The sequence below is a fragment of the Poecilia reticulata genome, linkage group LG9 (genome assembly GCF_000633615.1).
Source record: "Poecilia reticulata strain Guanapo linkage group LG9, Guppy_female_1.0+MT, whole genome shotgun sequence".
NCBI lineage: Eukaryota > Metazoa > Chordata > Actinopteri > Cyprinodontiformes > Poeciliidae > Poecilia > Poecilia reticulata.
Window position 1 is genome coordinate 14,436,886 of NC_024339.1, and position 10,935 is coordinate 14,447,820.

At 38.7% G+C, this 10,935-nt stretch overlaps 1 protein-coding gene across 1 annotated transcript in view; it reads right to left on the minus strand.

The window, feature by feature from the left end:
- Positions 1-298: 298 nt before the first annotated feature.
- snx18a (sorting nexin 18a) overlaps positions 299-10,935 on the minus strand; it is a 13,801-nt gene continuing 3,164 nt past the window's right edge. Inside the window, exon 2 of the mRNA XM_008418095.2 lies at positions 299-1,571. Coding sequence (XP_008416317.1) covers positions 1,318-1,571 — 254 coding nt within the window. The 3' untranslated portion in view covers positions 299-1,317. The remainder of the gene's footprint in view (positions 1,572-10,935) is intronic.

Consider the following 10,935-nt stretch of genomic DNA (forward strand, 5'->3'; position numbering starts at 1 on the left):
CAGGGCTACCTACTGGAGACTTGTTTTTTTGCTTATGTACATGAAACTGAATAATGACAAAATTACTAACATTATTGCTGCTCCGGCTCTTACCAGAAATACTCTAATGACCAAACTATGAATCATTGTTTCTGATGTGTCAAGATGTGTAGGTAGCCATTCATGTCTTCCATTCCATTCAAGCTGTTGCGATGAAGGAATAAATTAATAATTTTTCCACATCTGTAACGGCGGTGCCAATATGTCATGTGTTTTTCTATTTCGAAAAAAAAAAAAAATACAAAACAGGACAAGCTAATATATTTCTGTGAAGGATAAATTTAATCTGCATCTCTTCTACAATCATAACTTCATGATACAATCATCATAAAGTTTTAAAACATCAGTAATGCTGCTTTTAAAAAGGTCGGGATTATAGAAACTGGTAAGAAACGCTCTACTCCCAGCAGCCTGCTTCTGTTAACCTTGAGCCTTCCGACCAACATTTTTCTGACACAAATAGAAACATAAGGTGTAAAAAGTGTTTACCATTGTCATTTAAGCTGTGCATGCTGAAACATGATATTAGTGCTTGCTGTGAGCAGGATGTTAAAAATCTAATCCCAGAACAACTTAGAAAAAGAAATGGCACAATTCGATAACATAGGCTGGAATTCATAGAGTGGAGCCTTGTAAAAACAAATGGATTGTATGTCTGCATTATCAGCACATAAGAGTCGTTAGAAATAAGTAACAAAAATGACCAGAGAGACAAAGTCAGAAGGCACAGAGAAGCAGCAGTGACAGTCGCTGCTCGGTGAGGAGCCTGTAAACATTCTGTTCTGTTTGTCTGAGAATAAATATTTCCTGAAGGCAGGCAGGCAGTGTGTTGGCCACAGGAGTGTTGCTGCTGCTGGAGAGGCGCTGAGACCAAAAATTGTTTTTGAAAACTGTCCTGTAAGGTTAAAAACTCCTGATATAGGAAGTCTTGCACCAGATGTCTAGGCAACAGTGAAAACAGGCTTCTCTCTCTGCTCTTCGTCTTCCCAAGATTAATCCGTTTATTATTATTATTGATCCCTATAAACTCTAGGCAACTGTGTTTGCACTTAAAACTGGCTTAGTTTTCTAAAAATACACGTGTAAACGTCCCAGACAAAGAAATGCAAACGGAATTTCGTTTTGTATCCTCCCCATAAACGTCCCGTCCTGCTCTGACGTCAGCTCCCAGCAGTCTCTGCGAGGTACCGCCCTTTTCTAGCCAAAACCCCACTGACCAATCACGGGAGCGGCACGGCCGTTTGTCGTCGAGACCCAAAAACGGGATCGGGTGATCCGTTATGCGTTGTCGTACTTTTGCAGAGCCTCTTCCAGTTTGCCCGTGATCTTCTGGAAGAAGGCGATCTGCTGCTGGAGATGGTGCTGCATCTGGGCCTTGAAGTCTCTCACGCGGATGTGGTGGAAGTGCTGGATCTCAGCCAGCGTGGCGCAGGAGATGATGTTGCAGCGGTCGTTGATGCCGTCTGCCTGCGCCCGGTCCATCTTGCCCTCCTCCACGTGCTTCTGGCTCTCCTTCACCTTCGTCAAGGCTCCTGTTAGGAGATGATGAAAAACACAAAAATTAGTATTTCTATGCTTGCTGGTTGCTCTTAAAACTAGAAAAAAAAAGAAGAAAGAAATGAGCTGACTGATCCAACAGATTTAACATTTTCAACGTAAGTACCTGAAAGCTTTTGCTCCAAGCTTCCTGGGAACCAGGCAGAGCCTCATATCTGTTTATAGTTAGAAAATCTGGGGCCCACACTCAAAACATATAAATGACATGATGTCACCCTGGAGCCTTCAACCATTTAAGGGACTTTTTGCGGCATTCCTGATGCCAACTACCAGAGTTAAACAAACACACACTGTCCTTATTAGGGTATTCTGCAGCCAAAATCTATTCCCACTTTAGCTATCACACACATCTGTACATATAATCCTAATAAAATAACTTTGAAATGTGAGGAGGAAATTTGACAAGATGCAAAAAAAAAAAAAAAAATTGCATGGAGTTACCAAATGTTTTACAGAACTACATTTTAGTCATTCTAAATGAAACTAAAATTTTACTTCAAGATAAAAATCCAATTTACTGTTATTGTCAATAAAATATAAAAGAGTTTAAATTATTATTGTGGTTAATTTAGTTGTGCAGCTGTACTTCGAGTTTTGTCTTTGCTTCACTGTTGTGCTTTCTGGCTCATTATTAAGTCTCAAAAACCACCGATCAACAGAAAAATTTACCACCTTCCACCAATGTCCTCGGGTTGAACGTCCTGCTACACTTTAACCCAAGGCACTGGTTGATGAACAGCAGATAAAAAAACACGTTGTTCTAAATTCAATAAATAGATGATTTCTGATATAATGAAGCTACCACATCCAGCACCTTTAACTCCTACGAACTTACAGAAACAAACTTTATCTTTATCCCATTAAGAACATCTGATATGTCTGTTTGATTCTCTTGAAGAGAAATCAGAGAAGTTATCATCAATATTGTGTGGCTCATTTTCCTACCAGAAAAAGTCAAGTATAAAACTAACAAAAACTGCAAAGGAGCAAAACAACGTCACCTGTTGCAGCAGCCTGAATAAACAGTCAGCATGCCATCGTAGAAATGATAATATATTGTCATATCTCTGTGCTTCCTCTGGCATCATTTTTGTTACTGCTTCCCACAGTAACGACTTTCTCACTGAAGAGTGTCGACAGCATGTCTTGGAAGGGGTTATGTATATATGGTGTATTCAGTGATTAGAAAATGTGATGATTTTTGACTTTCAGGTCAAACTATCAGCAGACCAGCTTTAGTTCTCACCGTTTTCCAATCTATTCAATTTAAAGTCTCTTGGACTACATTATTGTACTTATAAGGTTTTTTTACCCTAGAACAGCTCTACAGGGAGTAAAAAATGCCCCGAAATCAACCATACAAGGATTGATAAATTTAGGAAAGGAAGTGAAAATTGTGAGCATGACACTCATGCTAAGAGACCGAGCAACGTTTGCTCTGAGTGTTCGCACATACTGAATGCTCCTCTCGTCACTGTGGTGGGTTCTTGTGGTGTAAGTGAACCGAGACAAAGGTTTAAAAAACGGCATTTTCACACACCGCCTCAAACTTCCTGCAGAGCAAGCCTTTAGATAAGAACGTGCAAACACTGAAAAGTTCCTTTCTGTCATTTTCAAAAAATCACAAGTTGTGCGAAACAAACATCACAAATGAAAACCTGCTCGACAGGAACATGACACTACCAAATAAGGCATAAATGTATGATTTATGAACTTTTCTCCTTATTAGAACTTTTCTGACGCGCCTAAAACTGTGCAGGTTAAACAGAGGAGGTGTGATTGTGTTTTTAAATGTCTACGCCAATATACATAGTGAATTGTTTGTTCAAAGGGCAAGAGAAGAAACATGAGCTCACTCGGGGGTTGAAGCTGATGTGAAGCAATTTTTAAATAAATAAAAAAACGGCAGTCAACATAAATTAAGAATAGTTAACAATGACAGTTGAACAGGTTTTCAGAGGAGATTGGCGCCTGTGAGGCATGAAGCGAAACATCTCACATTGTCGTGGGATTTTTTTTTTTTTGAGTCACCAGGCCTGAGCAGAGACTCTGACGATTCCTGGAACATGACGCCAGAGAATGCCTAACACACACACACACACATCACTTTTTTCCCCTTAAAGTTCACATGCAAGTTCCTGTGTTGTCTGTTTTTTCTTTCCAATGCACAAGATTCTAACAAAAGGTAGCACGAACGACAAGCTAAGGACGTGAGCACAACAACAGAGGGATGCATGTGCAGGACCAAACTGATAAAAGAGAAACTTCATGGGAAGAAAAATAACTGAGGCTCAGAGGATGATGTTAGCACTTTGCAGTATGCTGAGCCACATCATGCTGCACACAGCTGCCGCACAACCTGCCAAAAAATACTTTGGGTTTGAGTATCTGTGAACCTCGAGCAACAGAAAAATACTTTAAACCATGCTGCATTTGCTGTATCTTAGATGTGGTATACCGAAACAAAAATCTTCATTTCTCTTGCTTTTGTTTTGCTGTCATCCACAGTTCAACCTGGCAGCTAAAATAAGCTACAGCAAAGAAACAAACCTCAACCTGAAGACTGGTTAAAATCCTGGCCAGATTATAATAATTTTCAATCTACTCTCTTTGATTTTTGTCACAAGTTTAAGATAGAATTTGTAATTTACATTTGCTCATCCCAGTCCTAACAAACTGAGGCCCTCTATAAATAGCTCAGCTCATTGCTGAGGTACAGCGACCGCCCTGTGGGCTCGTTGGACCGAATAAACATCATTCTGAGTGATCAACCCTGGTAATTGTATTCTTTTAATCATCACAGTCAGCTGAAACCTGGTTTACAAACTTGGAATGAGCAGCTTTACCCTAAGGCTGAGCATTCTGTTTGACAGACAGGGGAAGAGTTTTCAGCTGCACCTGAAAACGCAGCTGACTCTGTCAATCAAATGTAATTCAGGCACAAGTGGGACTAGATTGTGTCTGTTTAATTATGTAACTTTTATTAGCAACACTGGCAAATATGTCCAAAATAATCCTTAAATTAACCTTTAATCGCAGAACTCACCGTCATTTTATAGCAAAAATACTTCCATTTAGAAATATAAAGATATTTTTTGCTCTTTTCAGTGTTGCGACATTACGTATACCTCAAAATGTATAACTTACTTTATGTTTTTAAAAGGGTGCAAAATCTTTTACAGGTGCCACCTAATAATTTCTACATATTTTTGACAAAAATACCTGTAATGAAAACAAATTCAAAACTGAATTCCCAGACTCTTCTCTTTGACCAGCTGAGCTGTCTTTGATGTTCAACTGTAAAAATAAAAAAAACTCACTTCTGTTCCTTCTCTAACTTCCTCTTTTACAGTTGGCAGCTGTGTTAGAGATGCAAGCTGCTATTTTTAAGCACATACATTTGCAGACGTTTAACACACAAACGCAGTAGAACTACGTGCAGCGTGCAGATGAGCAGCGCTCCAAACAGGAGTTTTTCCTGATGACTGTTTTGTTAAAAAAGTTCTGACTGTGGAGCGTGAACGTGGCACAGAGTTCCCTTGCGCAGGGAGCCTTTTCAGCCCTTACGTAATCCCCATTTATGCAACGACCTGAGCCAGAGCGGACGAGCCAGAGACAATCCCCGTCTCATCGCTCCACCGCCTCTGGTGGAGCTGCAGAGGACATTCAAATAAGCTGCTATGATGCCTCAGGTGTTTACACGGCAATGTGAGGCTGACTCAGCAGGATGAACCAGCCTCCTGGTATATTGCTGCTTTCTTTCACTTTCCTTGTCGTTTTTTTTTTTTTTTTATCACTTCCTGTTCTAATATGCCTGATAAGACATGAAAACGTTTGCTCGGGGTATTGGGGATCCCTGAGTGAATTAAATGTAGGAAAGTCTTTTTCTTGTTTTTTGCCCTAATTAAGACACATGCAAATGCAGCCATGTGTTCTAATGTTCCATTTGAAACTTTAAATTAAAATACTAGCTACACAGAAGTACTTTTCATTTTAGCAGCAGTTCTGCTGTGTCTTTTGACACTGCCATTTCTAAACTCGATCAATCTTCCTTCCACTTTTTCCACAGCTTAAAATAAAAAGGAAATGTCACACCCCAGTGCTGTCAGAGCCTCAAAATGATTTTTTAGACAAAAATAGAGAACTGAAAGGTTTTCCAAAGCCAGTCAATAGCATGAGTTGGTGTTGTCCCCTTAAAGCTGCAGGGTAATGACTAATGGGATCTTTGTGAAGGTGGAGATCAATACTATGACAGCTAAGGTTCTCTTGCAGGAAAGCTCGCATTTCACTGGTGACCAGGACATAAAACATCCTGTCTGATGTTTACGGGTCCACAAAGCTAAAAATGGCCACACTAAATAAACATTTCCGGAAACATGAATTTGAAGACAGAAAATGGACTTGAAACCCTGTGGAATATTTCAATTACATCTAAGTTTCAACGATTGTTTCCGTTAGTCATTGTCGTTGAATCATTCGATCCCCGACAACAGTTTCTGTTCAACCACTTATGTGGAGGAAATGTATACTTTGGTTTTATGACAAAGGATGTGGCCATGTTTCTCGACTTGTGCACAGATGAGTGTAGCAATAAAACCTCACTGCACAGAACATTTGAACAATACTTGGGTGGACGTTTGCTTTGCATGTAACAGATGGGGACCAAGCTACAAACAAACCGCCATCTATGGGATTCAGAGTTAAAACAGAAACACACTCGTTTTAGCCAAGTACTTCATAAGAATCCCAGATATTGAGGCAAGTAGTAAACATGAACTGACTTCAGTGAGTTTACGTGGCCCAAAGTAATCCCATATGTCACCTTCATTGTGGAAACATGTTTGTTTATCACGTCCTAGAAGAGCATGTCTGTCTCTTGCCTCTTCCACATTCCTTATAAAAAGAATGGAATTAACAATGTGTTTCCACTTGCATAATGACCCAAACAAGAAAGGATTCATGAATGGGAAAAACAAAGATAAATGAACTGAACTCAAAGTAATACGAAAGACTAGACCGCCCCAGTCAGTATGAAAAACAAGAGATCAAAGTGCTTTTACAGACAATATGCTCCCTGTGGCGCACCTCTCTTCGACTGCACACACTGTCTTCTCCTTCAGTGCATGATGGGATTGTGCCTAAAAAGCAGTTCCCCAAATCGCTCAGTCGTTAACATAAACTTGCTTTAGCACAATAGCCTGTGCAGATAGGATGCACCGCTGTTTTGGTTACGTTTGTGAATCTGTGTTTGTAGTCTACGTGGCAAACTTGGCTTGAGTGGACTGGGAGGTTTGTGTGTTACTGCAGCCAAAACACAGTCTGTCCTGCTTCCTCTGCACAATCTATTGTGGAGTAAATGGTCCAATTTTTTGCAGGGACCCATCCGACGGAGGTATCCACAGGCTTTGTCATCAGCATAATGCAAAACACAAGGTATTCAGTGAGCAGCAGCAGGAAGCAAGAGGAGGAAACAAACTCAGACTGGTGCAAGTTTTGCATGGATTGATTGAGTTTAGACTAGGACAGAGTGCAAGCCTATACAGTCGCATGTTTTGCATCACAAAGATTTCACATTTTACTCTGTCACAATGGAATTACTTTAACAGTTGCATATATTGGGAGGTACTGATGTTCAGAAAACTGTCAGTCAAGTTTTACCAGGAGTAACGAGGAGTCGTTACGTTTAAACTGCGTGTTATTCAGTTGTCTATACAGATAACATCAAATTACTTTTCCAAGCATCTTCTAAAAAGTCATGCCAGTGAAGCAGGACGTTCTTCTCACACAAACTCTCCTGGTTAAATTGGACCATCTACCGCTACTCAAGACAACCTTCGCTTAATATTCTAAACATTCTCACTAGGGATGCACAGATTGATCAGCCACGATTTCCTTAATTTTGAGTGATAGACAATCGATTGATACTTATATGTGAAACCGCTGTTATCCACCAATCTTACGTATGGGTCTATGTCCTCAAAGGTTTGAAAATCTGCCACTGTCCTCTCTTGCTAGGCTGTGAGAGGCAAGAGGCGGACAGACCCACCCATTCGCTCATGTCTGCATGTGCTCAGATAACAATAGTGACCCCACAGTAGCCAACTTAGCGACTTTGTCGAATCCTGCAAACATTGCTACCACGGTCATATGTCCGTACAAATACCACAAGACTAATTCCCTCCCCCAGTCACATCACATGCACAAACGACAAGATATCGAAATGAACATTGGTTATTTACATCAGCACAGTTTCATCTAAGGGATATGACACCAATGCATTAAAAATAATGCTGACATCGTGTGCTGTCAAAATACAGATATATCCTGCATTACAAATAAAAACAGAACTATAGCGGCAAACCACAAGGACCAGATTTGGGTCACTGTGGTGTTATCTATGACAACTTTTCACATTAGATTTTCACCAGTCTAATCCGAAATATATTGGCATTGGAACTAAAATAAATAGAAATAAATTTTAAAAATGCCTAACTCATGTTGGTTTATATCCCATTTTAGCAAAAAAAAAAAAAAAAGACATGTTACTACCAAACTATATTGTAGTTCATAAAGCAGTCCAACCAGTTTAACCTCCTGAGAAAAGGAGTGGTTGAAATTGTAAGTTTTTATGTTTGTTTTTTATGTGGAAATATAAAGAGATGATGTCACATTTGAAGACATTATTTCATAACACCCCTCTGCCTGCACACTGTGGAACACGTCGACATGGTGGAATATAGGCTGTCCTTCTTAACTTAAAGAAACCCTTTAAGTATGTTAATAACTAGATTCTTAGTGCGAGGTTGTGTACTTTCTTCATTTAAATAATTTGAAAGGTAAAACATTCCTTCCCCACAGAAAACTACACATTCACAAAGGTAGGATTTCACAAATCATCTTCAGAATATCATTTGCTGTAATGTTTTTAACTTGTCAGACATACGAGAGTGATTTGGTCTCACACTTACATTCTATTAAAGAAAGCTGCAAAGGTCAAATATTATTATTCAGATAATTTTGTACTTGATTTAGTAGTAGTAATAATAGCAGAAGGTATAAATGTTTTGCTTGGCACCAGATTACAACTCACATTCAAATTCTTAATATTTTAAGCAGTTTAAATCCTAAGCATTAAATAACACTACCATGAATCTTTAATGCGAAAATCTATCACAAAGATAAGCAGATTCATGTAAAAGGATATAATTAATCTTTAATCTATCTTACAAACTTTCTACTCAAAACTTTTTCCATTAACTTTAAATGGTAATTAAGTATGAGACGATCTCTCATCATTATTCTGGAGATAAACAGCTGGTACCATGAAATGGCTGTAGTGGAGGTAAAAGGGCAGAAAGGACTCAGAATACTTTGGGGAATCATTGAGTTCCTCTTTGCTACCAGAGAACGATAAACTCTTTCAGATAATTTCCATTCCAGGTGAATGGATTGGAAATTGTGGTAAATGTTAGGTTGCTACTTCCTACTACGTTGCACGCTTTCTGTAAATAAGGACTTTTTTTCAGAGATATGCCTCGAAAGTTTTTAACAATAGGAGAGTGCCCATGAGCAACCAGTACATACTAAGAACACAGGTGTTTACATCTCAGTTTTTTTGCTTCAAAAATAGAAAACAGTGGTTACTGGATTATCAAACACTTGGGTCAAACGTTTTGGGTGTCCTCACACTGAATCTCTGAAATTTTGGGCCATTTTCTCCTGACAGAACTGGTTTAACTGAGTCAGGTTTGTGGGATGCCTCCCTCTTACACACCTTCTGAGCTCTGCCCACATATTTTTTTTTAATGGGACTGAGCTCAGAGCTTTGTGATGCTCCAAAACACCGACTTTACTGTCCTTAACTCCCTTTGTAACTAATGCATAGGTACGATTAGGCTCACTGTCCTTCTAAAAGAACCATTTATGCCTAAGCTTTAGCTTCCTCCCTCATGCCTTGAGATGTTTCTTCATTATTAGGCCATAATCTTTTCTTTTAATATTTCCCCTTATGTAATGGCTTCTTCTCCACTGAGTGGAATTTCAGGCCAAGTCAGCAAGACTTGTTTTGTTTGGATCATAACACGTTTAGCAGTTTCAGTCAGCATCTACATAATTTAATTTGACTTTCTTCTGGGCTTGACACTGACAATTCGAAGCAAAGCAAATCTCTAGAACACTGAGCCTTTCTCCGTCCAGGATGTTATGATGGCTGGACATGTCCATGCTGTTTATACTTAATTTAATAGCTTGAACATATGAATTGGAACATTCAGTTGTATAGTATCTGAAAATATATATATATATATATATATATTGTACCCGAGGATGAACCAAACTGTTCAGAGTCCACAGTTCTCTTCTTGGAAATCCTGTCTGATTCATTCTGATTTTCCCAGAAAAATAATGTATAAAGCATGACATCATCGTATTGGCTTTTACAAATTGTTTAAAGGCAGAGTAATCTTAGTGTATGTAAACTTCTGACTTTAAAAGAAGTGACATGAGAGCCTCAAAAAAATAGAACACGTATATGTGCGTGTCTGCTTTATGTGCTTCTGCATTTTTAAAAAGCTTCAATAAAGCTAATGTCCATAGCATTGTTAGTATTTTCTCTTTTCTAAGAAGGAAGCAGGTGTTAGATGGATTATTAATACTTCTGCTGTGCCGACTATTGTCCTTCTAAACTTCACCTCAAATCATGACTGACACTTTGACACGTTGTGTTAAAGAATGAAACAGTTGGTGACACTTATATGGACAGCGCCCTAAGTCAGTCTGAAGTTTTAGTGTAGAAAACACAATCATTTGTGAAGGATAAACCTGCAAATATACCTGCAACATGTAAAATGACATTTTCTCAATGTCAATAAGCCACCGCCAGTCACAGAACATTAAGCACAGGTAAATAACTACCCTGTTCATGGAGCAGGTGAGTCAAACAGGAGCAGCAGCAGTTGCATGTTAACAAGTCTTCAAGTGCAAACACAACTTCTGTTTATTCTGGGAACTGACCTAAGTTCTGTTGCTGACTTGTGTGAATGACATTTCAGACTAGAAGTTATTTGTTTATCCAAATCTGACCATTAGAGACGCTTAAAGTGAAACGATTACTCATTTACAAATCATTTATAAACTATTTATTGGTGGTTTATAAATGGAATAAGACATTGGTGTTATGATATAACAACGGTAAAGTACAAATTTAACTATATTACCCAGTAACATGTAATATTTTACATCAGAAAAAAATCTGACCACATACGGTTGGCCATGTAATTCCTGAAATTGGGATGCATAAGTGGCCAAAAATAACCCTGAGAATATATATATATATATATA